The 21,367-nt window shown below is 44.7% G+C and overlaps 1 protein-coding gene across 1 annotated transcript; it reads left to right on the top strand.

The window, feature by feature from the left end:
* Nucleotides 1-7,488: 7,488 nt before the first annotated feature.
* LOC138767402 (oocyte zinc finger protein XlCOF22-like) lies at nucleotides 7,489-20,983 on the top strand. The gene is made up of 8 exons (XM_069944902.1): nucleotides 7,489-7,542; nucleotides 10,766-10,837; nucleotides 17,825-17,932; nucleotides 18,041-18,214; nucleotides 18,306-18,429; nucleotides 18,824-18,921; nucleotides 19,495-19,546; nucleotides 19,782-20,983. The coding sequence occupies exons 1-8, from the start codon at nucleotides 7,489-7,491 to the stop codon at nucleotides 20,981-20,983; spliced, it is 1,884 nt and encodes a 627-aa protein (XP_069801003.1).
* The last annotated feature ends 384 nt before the right edge of the window (nucleotides 20,984-21,367 follow it).

The raw sequence follows: 21,367 nt of genomic DNA, 5'->3' as shown, positions 1-21,367 counted from the left end.
ACAAGCAACAAATACCACCACATACTGACTAATACCACCACATACTGACTAATACCACCACATACTGACTAACACCACCACTGCTACTGAATAAGATTCACTGTACACAGATCACCATCACCTCATCCAGTCATATAGAGGTAGACACAGCTCTACACAGGTTCTATACACCATATACATTACAGTGCAAATATATCAGGTGACTCACAGGGGACGTCTTTTCTGATCGGAGTTCTTCCCTTTTCATCTTCTCCATCCGTCCTGGGCCATAATGAGAACTTCTATGAGCCACGAATCCACAGAATCTGCCAGACAGACATATTAGGCTCCTCACTATGTCACCATCCTCATCTCTCTACAAACTGCACATCTGTATTGGCCCCTGTACGCCCTCACTCTATATATATATATATATATATATATATATATATTCCTTACAGTATATGGTCCCCCCTCTGTTGTCCCCCTTATAAATGGCACCCCATATTGTCCATCCCCCATATAGGTACCCCCCTTATGCTGTCCATCCCCATATAAATAGCGCCCTCAAGTTGTCCTTCTTCAATATAGATATCCTCATGTCCATTCACCCCATATGGCCCCCTCATGTTGTCGATTCCTCAGTAATAGCCCCCTCATGTTGTCCATTGCCCCCTATAGCCCCCTCATGTTGTCCACCCCCCCCCATAGCCCCCTCATGTTTTCCATCTCCCCATAGCCCCCTCATGTTGTCCATCCCCCCATAGCCCCCTCATGTTTTCCATCCGCCCCATAGCCCCCTCATGTTGTCCATCCCCCCTATAGCCCCCTCATGTTGTCCATTTCCCCTCTATAGCCCCCTCATGTTGTCCATTGCCCCCTATAGCCCCCTCATGTTGTCCACCCCCCCATAGCCCCCTCATGTTTTCCATCTCCCCATAGCCCCCTCATGTTGTCCATCCCCCCCATAGCCCCCTCATGTTTTCCATCTGCCCCATAGCCCCCTCATGTTGTCCATCCCCCCCTATAGCCCCCTCAGGTTGTCCATCCCCCCCATAGCCCCCTCATGTTTTCCATCCCCCCTATAGCCCCCTCATGTTGTCCATCCCCCCCTATAGCCCCCTCATGTTGTCCATCCCCCCCTATAGCCCCCTCATGTTGTCCATCCCCCCCTATAGCCCCCTCATGTTGTCCACCCCCCCTATAGCCCCCTCATGGTTTCCATCTCCCCCCATAGCCCCCTCATGTTGTCCATCCCCCCATAGCCCCCTCATGTTGTCCATCTCCCCCCTATACCCCCCTCATGTTGTCCATTTCCCCCCTATAGCCCCCTCATGTTGTCCATCCCCCCTATAGCCCCCTCATGTTGTCCATCTCCCCCCTATAGCCCCCTCATGTTGTCCATCTCCCCCCTATAGCCCCCTCATGTTGTCCATCTCCCCCCTATAGCCCCCTCATGTTGTCCATCTCCCCCCTATAGCCCCCTCATGTTGTCCATCTCCCCCCTATAGCCCCCTCATGTTGTCCATCTCCCCCCTATAGCCCCCTCATGTTGTCCATCTCCCCCCTATAGCCCCCTTATGTTGTCCATCTCCCCCCTATAGCCCCTCATGTTGTCCATCCCCCCCTATAGCCCCCTCATGTTGTCCATCCCCCCCTATAGCCCCCTCATGTTGTCCATCTCTCCCCCCCATGTTGTCCATCTCTCCCCCCCATGTTGTCCATCTCCCCCCCTCATGTTGTCCATCTCCCCCCCCCTCATGTTGTCCATCTCCCCCCCCCCTTCATGTTGTCCATCTCCCCCCCCCTTCATGTTGTCCATCTCCCCCCCCTTCGTGTTGTCCATCTCCCCCCCATGTTGTCCATCTCCCCCCCCCATGTTGTCCATCTCCCCCCCCCCTTATGTTGTCCATCTCCCCCCCCCCCTTCATGTTGTCCATCTCTCCCCCATGTTGTCCATCTCTCCCCCATGTTGTCCATCTCCCCCCCATGTTGTCCATCTCCCCCCCCTCATGTTGTCCATCTCCCCCCCCTCATGTTGTCCATCTCCCCCCCCTCATGTTGTCCATCTCCCCCCCCCTCATGTTGTCCATCTCTCCCCCATGTTTTCCATCCCCCCCCCATGTTGTCCATCTCCCCCCCCCCATGTTGTCCATCTCTCCCCCATGTTGTCCATCTCCCCCCCCTCATGTTGTCCATCTCTCCCCCCTCATGTTGTCCATCTCCCCCCCTCATGTTGTCCATCTCTCCCCCTCATGTTGTCCATCTCCCCCCCCTTCATGTTGTCCATCTCCCCCCCCTCATGTTGTCCATCTCTCCCCCCTCATGTTGTCCATCTCCCCCCCCTCATGTTGTCCATCTCCCCCCCCCTCATGTTGTCCATCTCTCCCCCCTCATGTTGTCCATCTCCCCCCCCTCATGTTGTCCATCTCCCCCCCCCCTCATGTTGTCCATCTCCCCCCCTCATGTTGTCCATCTCTCCCCCCCTCATGTTGTCCATCTCCCCCCCCCTCATGTTGTCCATCTCCCCCTCCCTCATGTTGTCCATCTCCCCCCCCTCATGTTGTCCATCTCCCCCCCTCATGTTGTCCATCCCCCCCCCCCTCATGTTGTCCATCTCCCCCCCTCATGTTGTCCATCTCCCCCCCCCCTCATGTTGTCCATCTCCCCCCACGTTGTCCATCTCTCCCCCCCCCCCCTCATGTTGTCCATCTCTCCCCCCCCCTCATGTTGTCCATCTCTCCCCCACCCCCCCTCATGTTGTCCATCTCTCCCCCACCCCCCTCATGTTGTCCATCTCTCCCCCACCCCCCTCATGTTGTCCATCTCTCCCCCACCCCCCTCATGTTGTCCATCTCCCCCCCCTCATGTTGTCCATCTCTCCCCCACCCCCCTCATGTTGTCCATCTCTCCCCTCCCCCCTCATGTTGTCCATCTCTCCCCCACCCCCCTCATGTTGTCCATCTCTCCCCCACCCCCCTCATGTTGTCCATCTCTCCCCCACCCCCCTCATGTTGTCCATCTCTCCCCCACCCCCCTCATGTTGTCCATCTCTCCCCCACCCCCCTCATGTTGTCCATCTCTCCCCCACCCCCCTCATGTTGTCCATCTCTCCCCCCCCCTCATGTTGTCCATCTCTCCCCCACCCCCCTCATGTTGTCCATCTCTCCCTCACCCCCCTCATGTTGTCCATCTCTCCCCCACCCCCCTCATGTTGTCCATCTCTCCCCCACCCCCCTCATGTTGTCCATCTCTCCCCCACCCCCCTCATGTTGTCCATCTCTCCCCTATGATAAAAAAAAAAAAAAACGAAACTCAACTCACCTGTCAACACGCTCCCCCGTCGTTGGTCTCTTCTCCTCTGTTCCCCGACAGACGAGCAGCTCCTGGTCCTGGACAGCGCCATCAACACTGAGCTCCATGCGCGCCGCAGCGGCTGGGACTTCCGGTATGCGCTACGTGTACCGGAAGTCCTAGCAGCCGCACAGAGCTCAGTGGTGATGACGCTGCCGGGACCAGCAGCTGCTCATCTGTTGGGGCAGTGGCGGCAGCACCCTTGTGATCGCAAGCAGATGCTTGCGATCACAAGGAAGGGAAGGTGCCGGCCAGCTATCGGCGGCTGAGTGGGCCCCCCAGGAGCACGGGGGCCCCCGATGCGGGGGGACCGTGCTCCCTGACTGGGGGGCGGGGCCTACTCCTGCTTGGGGCCCACCGGGGGTTTCCCCGGTCCCCCGGTGGCCCAGTCCGCCCCTGCCCTTGAGGCTCCACAAAATGTTCCCTTCGACCTCGCAAATGTGTTGGAGGAATTGTGGTAACGAAGGATCTTTAATACATATTTTGTGGAGCTGCCCTCTCCTGACTAAATACTGGTCAGAAGTTTCAGATATAACCCAGGAGATTTTCAGATATTCAATTTCTATTACACCCCAACTAGTGATGTAATTTTTGGAAATACAACATATAGTACCTCAACACGGGACATTGCTCTGTTTGTTAATAACAATAGCAAAATTATTAATCACCAGACGTTGGAAAACATCTAATATACCATCTAAAATAGAATTGGTTCAGAAAAAAAACAAAACATATAAATATGAGGAGGCTATAGCCTATGGCAACAATATGATTGGAAAATTTAGAGAGATGTGGTCACCATGGACATCTAGTCCTCTCTTCTCACCTTAATTCTTCTTTAAGTGTTTTATTACCCGTTTATTTAAATTTTTTTTGCTTATGAGCATATTATAACTACGTGTATGAATATAATACATATAGACTCATTTCACTTTTATGGATAACGTTAAAGACATATTGTCTGAATATATGTTTCTTTATTGCCTACTTTTCATTTGTTTTTTCCTTATACCCTACCTATACAATGTGTTATATATGTTATTCCTTTATGTTTGCAAACATGTTATCACCCCATTCACGGCGATCGGGCCGGTGGCACGGCGATCAGAGTCCCACAAAATAAAAATACCTGCCCTGGACCCCTCAGCTAGGTAGCTGAGGGGTCCAGAGCAGGTATTTGTACATTACTCACCTGTCCCGGGGTCCTGATCGGCGTCTTCCGGGTTCGCGGCGTCCTCCGTCATTCCGTTCGGTCTTCAGGTCTTTCCGGCGGTCCCCGTCGTCTTCTTTCGGCTATTTTCGGCTCCAGCCTCGTCATTTTCCGGAATTTGCGCTCTGCTGCCCTCTAGCGGCTGATATGTGTAATACACTTATCAGCAGCTACAGGGATGTTCAGAATGTAGAAAAAGTTTTGGGTTTTTTTCCAAATTTTTTTTTCTATTTTCCGCACCCTATCGCCGCAGAGTGTTGATCAGCATCGCACGAAAGTGCGCTGCTAATCAGCAACTCCTCCTTTTTGGCGTAGGGTGTTTTTTTTCTATATTCTACTGCCACGGTCTGCTGATAAGTGCCGCACATAAGTGCGGCATTTATCAGCAACTCCTTTGTTGGCGTAGGTTTTTTTTTATACTTACTGTAAAAAAAAAAAAACTTAAAAAACACTACATTACACCACACTACATTGAATAAAGTTTGACACTACACCACTACATACCCCATATACCAATCCCCATATAAAGATGGCCCCCAGGGTGTTTTCGGCGTCAGACGCATACGTTATTATTGCCTCCGACACCGAAACAGCCAGTGAGGATGAATGGGGGGATCCTTCTTTCCTCCATTCATCCTCATCCTCCTCATCATCCGGTGACGTGTCTGGGGGTAGCGTAGCGTACGCTGCCCCCCAGACACGTCTTTTCCGCCAGTACCGTCCCAATAAGAGATCACGGTATGGTGTGAAATTCTACAAACTCTGTGAGCGTACCTCAGGGTACACTTACAGATTTAGGGTACGTGCACACTGCGGAATGGCGAAGGATAACCCTTCGTGCATTCCGCAGCTGGCACCCGCCGGCGGACTGATGCGGGCACATGTCTCTACCCGTGTCATAGTCTCCATTCTATGCACGGGCGGATTCCCTCGTCCATCCAAAGAATGAATACGTTGGACGGAGAGCGGAATCCGCCCGTGCATAGAATGGAGTCTATGACACGGATGGAGACGTGCGCCTGCATCAGTCAGCCGGCGGGTGCCAACTGCAGAATGCACGAAGGATTATCTGTCGCGATTCCGCAGTGTGCACGTACCCTTAGAGTGTATGTAGGAAGGGACACCCGAATGCAGCCCCCAGATGCCCCCTCCCCCCCCCCCATCCTTGGAACAAGTGGGAAGATCGTCCGGGAACTGATCTTCCCACTGCTGGATAAAGGTTACCACCTGTACGGGGATAACTTTTATACCAGCACCCCCTCTTCCGGTCCGTCACTGCCCGAGCTACTGTAGCTTGCGGCACAATCCGAAAATATCAGAAGCAGTAATAAAGCCCTAATAATTAGTAGCCATGGAGCGGACCCAGCGCTTTTGGATATGAAGGACCCCGTATCGCACCAGGACAACATTTTCCAGGTGACGTCCCCCACACTGGAGAAAGGGAGACCCCAGAAGAAGTGCAGAGTGTGGCGTAACAGGGGGATCAGGAAGGACACCATTTTCCAGTGTGACACCTGTCCTGATCGCCCCAGCCTCTGCATACTGGATCGCTTCAAGGCGTACCACACGTCATTGGGGTTCTACATTTTCTAAATTCTGTCCCTTATTCCTATTTCAGGGGTCACGTTGATCCAGGGAATATTCTGATCGCCATTATGGAGTCGGGAAGGAATTTTTCCCCTGTGATAAACCTACTGTCGTCTGCCTCACGAGGGTTTTTTGCCTTCCTCTGGATCAACACAGATAGAATTTGATGGACACCTGTCATTTCCAACCTTATAAACCAATAGTTGGCCTAATACCCCCAAATAAATTAGAATTGTCCCTTTTTCCCCAGCTAAGTAGGTATGGCCGCCATTCCCATTAGAGGATGCCATGATGCAATTACAAAGCCTCTGTGCGGCCAGGACAGTAGAAACCCCCCACAAGTGACCCCATTCTGGAAACTACACCCCATAAGGAATCTAACAAGGGGGGCAGCGGGGATATGGCCCCCTGGTGACGGCCACATTTGGGACGTGAAAATGAAAAAAATGGTATTTTTTATTTTCTCGGCACATTCTACGTAAGTGACTGTCACCAGTGGTGTCCATATCCTCACTGCACCCCTTGTTAGATTCCTTATGGGGTGTAGTTTCCAGAATGGGGTCACTTGTCAGGGGTTTCTACTGACCTGGCAGCACAGGAGCTTTGTAATTGCGACATGGCCTCCATCCTCCATTCCAGCCTCTAAATGGCGCTCTGTCCCTTTGGTGGCTTGCCCTGTGCCCATATGGCACATTATGCCCACATGTGGGGTATTTTCGTACTCAGGGGAAACTACCCTACACGTTTTGTGTTCATTTTCTTTTTTAACCCCTTGTGGAAATGGAAAAAATCAAGGCTAGACCAACATTTAGTGTAATTTTTGTAAAATTTTTACTCTAAATCATTAATCTTGTCATGATTTTTTCATTTTCACAAGGGGCTAAAAGATAAAAAAAAACAATAAATGTGTAGAGCAATTTCCCCTGAGTACGGAAATACCCCACATGTGGACATAAAGCGCCATGCGGGTGCAGGGTAAGCCTCCAAAGGGACAGAGCGCCATTTGGTTTTTGAAGGCTGGATTTGGATGGAATGGATTTCGAGGGGCCATGTTGCATTCAAAAGGCCTCTGTGTTGCCAAGACAGTTGAAACCCCCCACAAGTGACCCCATTATGGAAACTACACCCCTCAAGGAATGTAACAAGGGGTGTAGTGAGCATATGAACCCCACTGGTGACGGGCACAAATGTGGAACAATGTGGCGTGAAAATGAAATATTACATTTTTTACACTATAATGTTGGTTTAGCCTTGAATTTATCATTTTCACAAGGGGTTAAAAGAGAAAAAAACACACAATATGTGTAGAGCAATTTCCCCCGAGTCCGTAAATACCCCACATGTGGACATAAAGCGCCATGTGGGCGCAGGGCAAGCCTCCGAAGGGATGGAGCGCCTTTTGGATTTTGGAGGTTGGATTTGGCTAGAATGGATGATGAACGCCATGTCGCATTTACAGAGCCCTCGTGCTGCCAAAACACTGGAAACCCCCCACAAGTGACCCCATTCTGGAAACTGCACCCCTCAAGGAATCTAACAAGGGGTGCAGTGAGGATATGGACCCCTTGATGACGGGCACATTTGTGCCATGAAAGTGAAAAAATTAAATTTTTTACTTTTACGTCACATTGTTCCACATTTGTGCCCGTCACCAGTGGGGTCCATATGCTCACTGTGCCCCTTGTTAGATTCCTTGAGGGGTGTAGTTTCCAGAATGGGGTCACTCGTGGGGGGTTTCCAGTGTCTTGGCAGCACGAGGGCTCTGTAAATGCGACATGGCCCTTGAAATCCTTTCCAGTGAAATTCAGCTTCCAAAAGCCAATTGGCGCTCCTTCCCTTTGGAGGCTCGTCCTGCGCCCCCTTGGCACTTTATCGCCACATGTGGGGTATTTCCGTACTCGGGAGAAACTGCGCTACACATTTTGTGTCTTTTTTTTCCTCTTATCCCTTTAAGAAAATGAAAAATTGAAGGCTAGAACAACGTTTTAGTGTAAAAAATAAATTTTTCTTTTTTCACGCCATATTGTTCGGAAAATCTGTGAAGCACCTGTGGGGTCCCCCAGAGCCTCTGCCAACCTGAAGTGGTACAGTCAAAAATGACCAAATATAACGGAGGCATTGAAATTCACTAGGCGCTCCATTATATCTGAGGCTTGTGGTTGCGTCAAATAGCGCAATAGGGCCACATATGGGGTATTTCTATAAACTGCAGAAACGGGACAATAATTATTGGGGTGCATTTCTCTGGTAATATGTTTATAATTATGAAAAATATTGGATTACAATAAAATCTCTGCACAGAAAATTAAAATTTTCAAATTTCTTACACACTTGGCTTTTATTTCTGTGACTCCCCTAAAGGGTTAAAACACTTTCTGGATGTGCTTTTGCAGAGTGTGGGGGGTGCAGTTTCTGAAATGGGGTGCTTTGTGGGGCTTTCTAACATACACCTGAACAGGTCCCTAAAAATATCTGATTTTGAAATTTTACTGAAAATTTGGAAATTTGCTGCTAATGTTTTAAGCTTCCTATTGTCTAAAAAAAATGAAAGATCGTTTAATAAATGCCGCCAACATAAAGTAGACATGTTGCTAATGCTATTTAATATATAATTTATGTGGTATAACCACTTTCTGTATACGCAAAAAAGTTTCAAAGTAGAAAAAATCATTTTTTCAAATTTTTTCACATTATTTGGGTTTTTTTCATAAAGATTTGTTATGAGTATCGACTCCAATTTACCAGAAATGTAAAGTACAATATGTCACGAGAAAACAATCTCAGAATCAGCCGGATAGGTAAAAGCATCCCGAAGTTATTAATGAATAAAGTGACACTGGTCATATTCATAAAATTTGTCTCTGTCATTAAGGCCATTTCAGGCTCTGTCCTTAAGGGGTTAAGTAGGAACTGAAGATGAAGGTGTTCACACACATAATCCATAATGTATTGACTTATACTATATCTGCGCCCTAACTTTGCACCACCCCTCCATCCCTCCTCCCCACCCTCTTCATTATCATAAGGAATGCCACTGGAACATTTTCTCCTGTCTGAACATTGCACAGGGGCCTTAACAATCCAGCCCATGTTCAGTATTCACACAGCTGATGAATAGGAGACAATCTGCCTGGGGCATTCCTAATGATGAGGAGGGCGGGCAGCCTAATACATAGACATTCTAAGCCTCGGCCATTGGGCACGGGGCTGCAAGTTTAAAAGTTGTTTTTTAGGACAATAACTGCATCACCTGCCGAACGGACCCCAGGACAGATCTTGGATTAAAAGCAGCTATCTGAAGGTACAAGTGGTTTGGGGGGTCAGATTGTGGGTACAGACTCGCTTTAATGGTAAAAAACTCTGCATGTCACATTGAGTGTTTTCAAGGAGACTCATCATGGGAAGGGGTCAGTTCCGGCATTCAACACACATAGTTATATTTTCTATTATAGTTTCCATTGAGCAGGTGGGTTCAGAAGTTCCGGCAGATTCCGTCGCTCGTACCCACTCGCGGGGGCACGCATCTTTGCCTGTCCCATAGACACCATTCTATGGCCGGGCCAATTCCGTGCTCTGCCGAAAGCATTAACATGGTATTACAACTGAGTTCTATTCACTTTGATGGAACTGAGCTGCAATTACACACACAAACTGAGGACAAAAGTGGCGCTATTTCTGGAAGAATGTGGCCATGTTTTCTAATATTAGATGACCCCTTTAATGAAGAATCGATGGTTGCAGCATGTTTCATAGAATAAAAAGTCTGAATGGACCACTGAGTTTGTTGGGTAAAGAAAGGAGAAATATTTAATTTTTTTTTTTTTTTTTTTCAATTTTTTTATTGTAATTTATTTTTCTGTAGTGTTGGTCTAAACCAAGGATATTAAACTCACAACCCTCCAGCTGTTGCAAAACTACAATTCCCATCATGCCTGGACAGCAAAAGCCACAGCTATGTAGTTATAGTTGTTCAACAGCTGATTTGCGTTGTAGTTTTGAGCTACAAGTGAGACACCTAGTGGAAAAAGTGAGTAAAGAAGTTTTTCATTTTTAGATATAGTAAATATAGCTTAGAGTTACTGTCGCTCAAATTAACTTTAAGAATGTTGCACAGATATATAAAGTTAAGATTAGTGCTAAGACCCCTTTAATCATTAGTTACAGCCGTTAAAGGGGAACTCCAGGCAGAGGTAAAAAAATAAAAATAAACTAGCTGCAGAAGCATATAGCATTACTTACCTGTCTAACCCAGTCTTGAAATCTATTTGCTTTGGGGTCTTTGTTCTGTATTGTGTTTCTGTACTTCCTGGTTGAGCAGTTGTACACAGTACTACAGGTTCCAGAATGCAATGCTTTCCCTTTAGCTGTTAATCACAGTTCTACACCCTGCCCATTCCCCGTCCAAATCTATTGCAGAACATCTAGGCTGTGTTCACACATTGCAGTTTCATTGTGTTACTGAATTATTTGCAGTACTTTATCATTTTATTGTGTCCCCCCAAACACACACACAGCACCCTGTTACTACCTGTAACACATATATTGGAATAAAGTAAAGAACTTTTTGAATTATTTTTTTTCTTTTCATCTTCACGCACATATTATGATCAAGCATCTTTTATCTTTTACCTTGAGCCCAACAATAAGGACTTTATCCGATATTATCTTACATGGGATCTACTGATTATGCCTCATTTTTATGTCCAGGTGGGATTGGCAGTGCCCGCTCTGATCCTCTCTGCCGTTTAGGCTAGGTTCACACTGCGTTTTCAGCATCCGTTTAACGGATCCGTTTTTTTTAACGTCCAGAAAAATAGGGTCCGTTTTGGTCCGCCAAAAAAAAAAGATCCGTTTTTTTTATAATGGAAGTCAATGGAAAAACGGATGCACACAAATGAATCCGTTTTTTGCAATCCGTTTTTCATGCGTTTTTTGCAAAAAACTGATTTGTTAAACGGATGCTGAAAACACAGTGTGAACCTAGCATTAGCATAATTTAATTGTGTTACTGCATCATTTTTGTGAAGACGCTGCAGTACTGCAATGAAACTCCAACATGTGTGAACATGGTCCTAATTTCACTGCAGACTTCTGAAGTTGCAGCAGCTGCTTTTGGCTGGTCAGAGATGGTGAATCATTCAGGGGATTGGGGGATCCAGCCAAGCCTCCTGTGACATCACGCCCTGCCCCCTCTCTGCATCATCAGCCTGTGCTTAGTAAACACACACAATGTGAGACAGAGGCATGGAAGATTTGTCTCCTAAGCTGGGAGAGCAGTGGGAGCAGGAGACAATGTGTATTGGCATAGAGGCCAGTTTTCTTCACTTTCTGGATTTCAAACAGCTACCAGTGTGGCAGAACCGTACAGGTATGGTAATACATTGTTATTGTACTTTTAATAGAAGTTTTCCTTAGGTGGAGTTCCCATTTAACTTATACGAAGAAAGTGTAAAGAGATATGGCACTCACCACTTGATGTCTTCATACAAAAGGTAAGTTTATTTCATCCAATATACGGACACAGACAGGTTACAAACAATGAGAGGACGCCATCAGCGCTCACAGCGACAGCTGTTTCCTGCCCTTCGGCACTTCGTCTTGGCTGCGTGATGACGTTATGCAAACGTCTACGTACTGATATAGTCCATCCTACATATCACCGTGACGTAGGTAGTGTGATTAAAAATACAAAACATTTAAAAACAACTACAAAAAAGAATGAAATTCATTTCTATCATTTAGACCTACAGGTCCCGTCGCTTCAAAGTGAGCAATTAGGTATGCTTCTCGCCTCAGCAGTATATCATGTCTATCTCCGCCCCCTTCTGGTGGAAAAACTCGTTCCAACCCTGCGAATCTAAGCACTTTTCTATCACCTCCGTGAACTGTCTTTACATGATCTATTAACCTAGCAGCCCCTTTTCCAGTGGAGATGGAATACCAATGTTCACGTATCCTCTGCTGAAGTTTCCGCTTCGTTTTTCCTATATAGAAGCGCTGGCAGGGACAGGTAATAGTATACACTACATACGAACTCTGACATGTGATCAATTGTCTGATATCCCAGTCTTTATCGCCTCACGATGCGGGTGTGCAGGCGATCGACGAATTTCTTATGAGTACTGAAAAAACTGATAAGTTTAGAAAATTTGTTTGTGATTCTCTCTGGTTCATTTTGTCCAATAATACCTTTAGATATGACAACACATGGTACAAACAACGCACCGGTACCGCTATGGGTACTCCAGTCGCTTGTTCTTATGCAAATTTATTTTTAGCTATTTTTGAAAAAAGGTTTATTTTTTCATCCAATAACCCATTTATACAAAATATTAAATATTTTAATATTTAAAATATTAAATATACTGCTGAGGCGAGAAGCATACCTAATTGCTCACTTTGAAGCGACGGGACCTGTAGGTCTAAATGATAGAAATGAATTTCATTCTTTTTTGTAGTTGTTTTTAAAGTGTCACTGTCGTGAAATTTTTTTTTGCAGAAATCAATAGTCCATGCGATTTTAAGAAACTTTGTAATTGGGTTTATTATCCGAAAAATGCATTTTTATCATGAAAAAGCAGTTTGAAGCTCTCCCCCCTGTCTTCATTGTTCTCCTATGGAGAGAGCCAAAGAAAAGACCAAAACAGGACAACAAAGAGTTAATCTACAAATCCCTCATGGGATATCTCCTGGGACAGTCACCAGTGACCTGTCTGAGCTCGGATTACAGCTGTCACCCAGCTCCGTGCCTGTAATCCTCTGTTATCTGCTGCCGGCTAACTCCCTCCTTCCTCCTCCCCCCTCCCCTCTCCATAGAACAGACAGGGGACGACTCCTGCAACAAGTCACAATTTTCAGATTTTTTGGAGTGGATGAAAAAGAGGAAGGAGGGGGGGACCTGGGAAAAGGCTTTTTACATGCAGATAATGGCAGATTTGGCTAATAAACCCAATTACAAAGTTTCTTAAAATTGCCTGGACTATTGATTTCTGCAAAAAAAAAAATACGACAGTGACTCTTTAAATGTTTTGTATTTTTAATCACACTACCTACGTCACGGTGATATGTAGGATGGACTATATCAGTACGTAGACGTTTGCATAACGTCATCACGCAGCCAAGACGAAGTGCCGAAGGGCAGGAAACAGCTGTCGCTGTGAGCGCTGATGGCGTCCTCTCATTGTTTGTAACCTGTCTGTGTCCGTATATTGGATGAAATAAACTTACCTTTTGTATGAAGACATCAAGTGGTGAGTGCCATATCTCTTTACACTTTCTTCGTATAAGATTTATCACGACTTCAATAAGATATAGAGCACCACCGATGTCAAAGAGCTGAATGCATCTACATAGTCCGTGTTCCCAGTCCTCTGATACCACAGCCATAGTGCCGACTTCTTTCTCTACCTTGTCTGTCTATCATGGAGTTCCCATTTAACCATGTTCACTGCATCCACTTGTTCCAGGTCGCATGACATAGAGCTGGACATTTCCTGACTTTTTATCCTGACTGGTGGCGGGTCTAAACACACAGACTAAGGGTCCGTTCACACGTACAGACTCGCTGCGTATTTATCGCTGTGAGTTTCTCGCACATAAATCCACAGCGATACTGATTGCTATCAAGTCAATTTATGTGCATTCTTGCTGCGTGTTTGGTGCGATTTTTACATGCAAGTTTTGATTTTCACAGGCAAGTTCAACACCACAAAAAATGCAGCTACTTTCATGCGAATTTGATGCGAGTTCTGTGCGAGTTTTACGCAGCAGGTCCGTACGTGTGAACAGACCCTTATGGTGCGTTTACACAGAGATTTATCTGACAGATTTTTGAAGCCAAAGCCAGGAACAGACTATACACAGGGAACAGGTCATAAAGGAAATACTGAGATCTCTTCTTTTCTCAAATCCATTCCTGGCTTTGGCTTCAAAAATCTGTCAGATAAATCTCTCTGTGTAAACGTACCATAAGCAAGTTCCCTTCCCTTTTTGAACCAAGCCTTGGGTGTGCAAAATTGTCCATTTCTGCCCCTGACCAATAAGGTTATGTTACATTTTTTGCTTTTATTCATGTTTTTCTCTGTTTGGTTTTTTTTATGTGTGTTGTCTGTCCATGTGTTTTTTTTTCCTGCTTTTATTTCATGTTTGTGGGATATAAGAAGAGCAAATTTCAGCAATTCGGCATTCTTTGTTTGTTCTTCCTTTTTTTATAAATAGGAAATCAATAGAATATTTATATCTTTGGTATTATAATCTTTTATTTCTTTATTTGCTTTTTATGTATTTTCATTTTTCTATCTTACATTTTATTATTTTCTATTATTGATAATTTTATTATTATTTTATTTATAGAATGGAGTTGAATTGTAATACCACACACAACCTGAAGACATGTGTGGAGCTGTTTTAGTAAAAAGAAGCCATCTTATCCTGCATAACCTCTTTTTAACTTGTGTCTGTTAGGTGGTTCTCGTGCTATTCACATAGAGGGAGATTTATGTAACCTCTGCCAGTGGCGTATGCCACAAAGAAGGCACAAATACTTAAAGGACAACTCAGGCCAAAACTATTTTTAATATGTTATTACTTATGGAAAGTTAGACAATTTTCTAATGTACATTAATTATAGGAAATGCACATATAGGGCTATTTCCCTTAATTTAGTAGATCAGGGAGACTTCAGATTCTCTAAAAAAACGTGACGTCACAAACGGGGGTGTAATTACAATGGATCGCCAGCAGGGGCGCACTATATATAGAAGTCAATGAGTACCACTCCATTGGAATTACAATGGATGTGTATGTAAATGTAATAGTTGTAACAGTATGTTTTCGATTGCATACATTTATGGAATACTTTTGGGAGATAGGGGGACATGTATTATCCAGCTACAGATGATTTTCGGCGGAAAGTGACGATTTGCGCATTATTTTATTCGCAAATGGCCGATTTGCGAATAAAATATTCGCAAATCGGCACTTTCCGCCGAGTACGCCAGGGGGCGGGGAGGGGGTGTGAAGGGGCGGAACGGAGGGCGCGGGATTCACCATCCGTTCCGCCAAAAGATACGCCGAAAACCTACTCCAGTCCTCAGCTGGCGTAGGTTTTCGGCTGTGCGCACCAGAGCGCACGGGATTTATGTAGAGGCAGTCCGCCTCTACATAAATCCCCGTAGCGCCGGAGATGCGGGGACATTTATAAGTCCGGCGTAAAAAACGCCGGACTTAATAAATGTCCCCCATAGTGTCCTTAATAAATGTATTTAAAAGTAAGTTTGGAGGGCACCTAGCAGGGAGAGAGAGAAGTGCATCTACCTCCCCCCTCCCTCCCTGCTCGGTGCTGCTGCTGCTGCCACATATGCACAGTACTAATACTCCCATTATCTGCTCATATTATGGACTCGAGTTCGCTCATCTCTATTCACCACACACTTGTTCTGGGTATGTTTTTACCACTATAGTTATGGCGACCATGAAAAATGCAAAAGTGCATGTTTTTTTTTTGTTTGTTTTTTTCAAATAAAATACAACATTCCAAAAAAACTCTCAGTAAAACAAAACAGATGTATAAAAAGAATGAAAAAATAAAATAAATAAAGATTGAAAATGTGAGACTTATTTAGCTTTAGAGGCAGGTGTAATTGTGAACTGTAGAATGCGCACAAAGCCTAACACTGTGGGCTGCAGACAGGAGGAGGTTATATGAGGATAGGGAGGAGACGGATAACAGGAAGGATAAAGATGGAGCTGGGAGGTTACAGTGGGGAGTATGGGACGGTCGGTGGAGACTGGGTCCTTGCCTCTAGGCATGCTGGGTATGGTGGGAGAGGAGGCAGGAAGCGCAGCATGTAACACACAGATCTATAACATCCCAGGAGACAGAAAAGAAGGTGCACAGGAGTAGTCTAGACACCTGCTGTACAGCCAGACGCTTCTTCAGCCTTCATAGAGGTGAATCCTCTAAAAGTTACCCTAGCTTCATCCTGTATTGTTATCTGGGATGAATGAATGAATGAATCAGTCACCATTGTGAACCTATTGTTCTGGATACAATTACCCATCTCTGTGCATTCTCCAGCTGATCCAGAACTACAACTCCCAGCATGCCTGGATAGCCAAAGGCATGCTGGGGTTGTAGTCCTACGACCGCTGGAAATTTTTGGGTTGGGGAACACTATAGTCGATGTACACCGGGATAAGCCTCAGTGATTGTGCCCCAAGGCTTCTGTCCCAAACACTTTTTAAATGATTTTTTTTTTTTTTTATTTATCCCTGAAAAAGTAAAAGCGTTTTTTTTCCTTATGTATGTTTACTTTCGCTGTGTCATGTGATTCAAGGTTTTCTATGAAAGAATATTGGGGAGGGCAAAGTAATAACATAAACACACATTTATACTGTACCTGTATTTTTATGATTTGTTTTTTTAAAGAAAAAATTATGGGGAGACAAAAATGCCACAAACTAGGTGAAAAAAACACCATGGCTGCAGCGTGCTGCATTTTGGAAATAAAAAAAAACAAAACACTAATGCATAACATGTAAAAAGAAAATTAAAAAAAATACACTTTCGGTCATATCAGTCATAGTCTTCACTGAATACAACTACACCTTTTTGTAGTTGCCCCTAGCAACCAGTCGGAATCCAGCTTCCACTTTTCAGAGGCCTTTATAAAAAAAATTAAAAAAAGAAGTGATCTGCTTTATACATCTCCCCAATCAAATGAGTAAAAAAAAAAAAAAAACATTAACCATTAGGCCGGCTCATTTATTTATTCAGATAAATGATCCAATATTGCACATCTGTAAGTGGCAGAAGTATGTGAACCCCTTGCTTAATGGTTTTAGTAATTGTTGATCAGTCCTGCACATCAGCTTGGAGTCTTTTTACCCCACTTCTCTATACAAAACCACTTCAGCTCTGCTGTGTTGGTGGTTTCCTCCCATGACCTGCTCACTTCAGGTCCTTTCACTATATTTCTTTTCGAGTAAGGTCAGGACTGTGACTTGGCCATTTCACAACTTTACCCAGCACTACAAAAACATGGCCACTTTCTTCCAGAGACAGCACCACTCTTGTCTCCAGCTTGGGCGGGGTTTTGCTGCTCAGTTCTATTGAAGTGAATGGAGTGTAATTGCAAACCGCACCTGAACTGAAGACAATAGTTGTGTTTTTTTAGCACTGGATAACCCCTTTAACCATACTTTGGTGGGAAGTGCTTAGGGTTGTTGTCTTGCTGCATCACCCCACATTTTCTTGGGAATTTGAAAGTATCATTAAGAATTTATTGTGACATCAATGGTGGTGAGCTTTCCATGTCCAGATGCAGCAAATTAGGCCCAAACCATAAACCACCATGTAGCACAGATGTAATGAGGTTTTTTATGTTGGAATACATTGTTTTCCTCTCTTCAAAACTGTCTTTTTCGGTCTCATTTGTCAACAAAACATTGTTCCCATAGACTTCTAGCTTATCCAGCTAATATTTAGCAAATTACAGACAGGCAGCAGTGTTCTCAGTAATCTCTATGCAATCCTGCCATGCAGATCATTGCTAGTCAGTGTCCTCCTGATGATGGATGGCTCGTCATTGGTTATTCATTTATAATGAACAATAAGATATAAATTATACTGTATGTAAGATGGAATTTAGTATACACTTCTCCTTTTTTGCCAGCTAAAGTTTTCTTTGAAAGACAGTGGTTATTCCTGTAAATCACCCACCAAGGATGGAGAAGAGAGAGCAGATGGCGGGAAGGATACTAGACCTCACCCTAGAGATAATCTACTGGATAACTGGAGAGGTGAGAGTCTCACATGACGTCCCTTGTATCTCTAGTAATAAAGCAGGTAAATGACTGGAGGGGAAGGATTGTTAGACTCTCTGTAGTGATCAGTGTCACCATACACAGGATTACACAGTAGTGAAGAAGGGGTCTGGTGAGTGTGTGACGCCCCCTGGTGTCAGGTCAGGAGGCTGGAGCAGGACCCAGAGCCCCATCACCGAGCCTCCACCTCAGTCACTGATACATGAGCAGAAGATTCTAGAACTTACCTCCAGGATGACTGAGCTGCTGACTGGAGAGGTGAGCAATGCTGCTGGGAATGCTGGGACATTATACAATAACACCAAGGGGTGAGGGGTCTGGAGGATAATTGTATCATTGTCTGTGTCAGGTTCCTATAAGGTGTCAGGATGTCTCTGTCTATTTCTCCATGGAGGAGTGGGAGTATATAGAAGGACACAAGGATCTGTACAAGGATGTCATGATGGAGGATCAGCAGTGCCTCACATCACCAGGTAAGAGGAGAGGAAACACTAGGGCTATGGATCCCCATATATAACATATACACAGTAGTGGATTACAATAGGGGCGTTTCGGGCGGCAGCCCGGGGCCCTGAGCTCCTGGGGGGCCCATGACCACCCAAAAAGACTTATACTTTCAGTGGTGTACTGTCTCCTGGCTACACTTCTGCCATGATTTGCAAAAAATCACTGTTTTTTTATTGACAATTTTGCACAAATCAAGACATCATGACATTATGTGTCCTGTACTATGAACGCCATGCTAGTGCTGCCATAGTTACAGTGGGGTGGGGGGGCCCAGGCTTGGTGAACAGCCCGGGGCCTATGGTAAAGTTAATCCACCCCTGTATATACAATGTATTTCGTCACTGTGATTATTTCCTATAGATGAATCCAGTAGTAGAAATCCACCAGAGAGATGTCCCCGTCCTCTATATTCCCCGGATGGTAAAGAGGAGGAGGAAGATATCCTGCTGGATCATCAGGTACATGAAGCTGATATTTCTACTAATCCTCCTAAGGCTAAAAAAGACTAAAAATATTGTCATGTATTGACTGACAAGTTATGGATGTGATTGTTCTACTTTAGGAATCGTTATCGCAGTCTCATCTAGAATATCCAGTTCAGTTTTGGCCACCTGGGTCGATGAGTAAAATTCTCTATTAACTATAAACTATTTTTAGGTGATAGAGAATGCAGAAGTCAGCAATTCTGCAAATGTTTAGAATTAGCAAAATTGCTTAGTTTTGCTTTTTGGCCCCTTCGTCTCCTTGTTATGTTGACAGCTCATTACATAGGTCCCCGACCAGCAATTTCTGCTCTGAGAGCGATGGGCAGGCTGTGACGTCACTCGGGTGACCAGGATCCTCAGGAGTGGTAAGTATACTCCCACTCTGTCTCCCACTGAGGTCACACTTCTATAAGGCTTGGATTGTCCTTGGGGACATGTGTAATGTCAGTGGGAAACACAGCAAAGGAAGCAGAGAATACCCTTTTAAGCCTTTCTCTACTTGAGAAGATCCTAGTCCATGTTATTCCTCTTTATTTTTTTTCTCAGGTACATAATGTGATATCATTGCAGGAAGGTTATTCAGGAACAACGAGTGAAGGTGAGACCCCCATATCAGTGTCAGAGAATGGTGAGAGCCTTTTATAGATTAAGGGGAGTATGTATAATTTACACAATAATTTTTGCATTTACACACTTTTTCCGTGCTGCACAAATTTCTCCAGTCCATGCTTAAAAATTACCATTACCAAAAACGGTGCAGCCTGCGTAAACTGCTCCAAAATCGCACAAACTGATAAATGCTGTAGAAAACATATGCCATATTTATTTTTCAGATGAGAAGGGGATAAGAATTTCCGATGAACACCCCGTTTTACATCCCTATTGTGGAGTAGAAGATAATCAACCACAGATTAGCACTAAAGCTGGACATAAACTTTTTGCAAGCTCAGAATGTGGAAGCCATATTAAAAAGGAATCTGGTCTTTCTGTGCAAGACAGAATCCCCATAAATAGAAGGACATTGTCCAATTCAGAATGTGGGAAACATTTTAGTCAAGAGTCAAGTCCTGTGGAATGTCAGAGAAATCACACAGGAGAGAAGCTGTTGTCATGTTCAGAATGTGGGAAATGTTTTAGTAAAAAATCCCATCTTGTTAGTCATCAGAGAACTCATACTGGGGAGAAGCCATTTTCATGTTCAGAATGTGGGAAATCTTTTGGTCACACATCAGCTCTTGCAAATCATTATAGAATTCATACTGGGGAAAAGAGATTTGCTTGTTCAGAATGTGGAAAATGTTTCATTATGAAAACAGATCTTGTCAAACACGAGATAATCCACACAGGAGAGAAGCCATTTTCTTGTTCAGAATGTGGCAAATGTTTCATTAGGAAATCACTACTAGTTGAACATCAGAAAACTCACACAGGAGAGAAGCCGTTTTCATGTTCAGAATGTGGAAAATGTTTTACTAGCAAATCATATCTTGTTGTCCATCAAACAAATCATACAGCGGAGAAGCCATTTTCCTGTCCTAATTGTGGGAAGTGTTTGAGTAACAAATCAACTCTTGAGAAACACCTAAGAACTCACACAGGAGAAAAGCTCTTTACATGTGCAGTATGTGGGAAATGTTTTAACTATAAATCAATTCTTGTGGAACATCTAAGAATTCACACAGGGGAAAAGCCACGTTCATGTTCAGAATGTGGGAAGTGCTTTAACTACAAATCAAGTCTTGTGCAACATGTAAGAATTCACACAGGAGAGAAGCCATTCTCATGTACAGTGTGTGGAAAATGCTTTAACTATAAATCAAGTCTTGTGGAACATCAAAGAATTCACACAGGGGAGAAGCCATTTTCATGTACAGTTTGTGGAAAGTGTTTCAACTATAAAACAAGTCTTGTGAAACATCTACGACTTCATACAGGGGAGAAGTCCTTTTCGTGTACAGAATGTGGGAAATGTTTTAGTCAGAAAGCGGGTCTTGTGGCACATCAGAGAGCTCATTCAGGAGACAAGCAATCCTAATGTATAGGCTGTAGAAAATTTGATAAGGGTGGAATGCTATTGTAGAACCCAATGCCTGATATATAACTTTGAGGTGTTGTACTCAGTGGCGTAGCTACCATAGAGGCAGGGAAGGGGGTTGCTATGGGGCCCGTGGAGGGAGGGGGCCCAGGGAAGATAAGAGCCTCCTATGTCCTTTTGCTTAACCCGTTATGTACTGCAGTGTGTAAGTGACCCAGTGTTCTCTAAAATGCTGCAACACAAAAAAGGGTTAACAATTAGCTCTCTGCCTCACTACTCTGATAACCTCTGACCTCTGTTCTCTGAGCTCCTACAGAGGTCAGGGGTTATCAGTGCAGGAGTAGTGTAGGAGAGAGCTAATTGTCTTCTGTATTAACCCTTTGT

This window comes from Dendropsophus ebraccatus, chromosome 11, assembly GCF_027789765.1.
Source record: "Dendropsophus ebraccatus isolate aDenEbr1 chromosome 11, aDenEbr1.pat, whole genome shotgun sequence".
NCBI classification, from domain to species: domain Eukaryota; kingdom Metazoa; phylum Chordata; class Amphibia; order Anura; family Hylidae; genus Dendropsophus; species Dendropsophus ebraccatus.
Note: the sequence above shows the minus strand (reverse complement) of the source record. Positions and strands in the feature narration are given on the sequence as shown.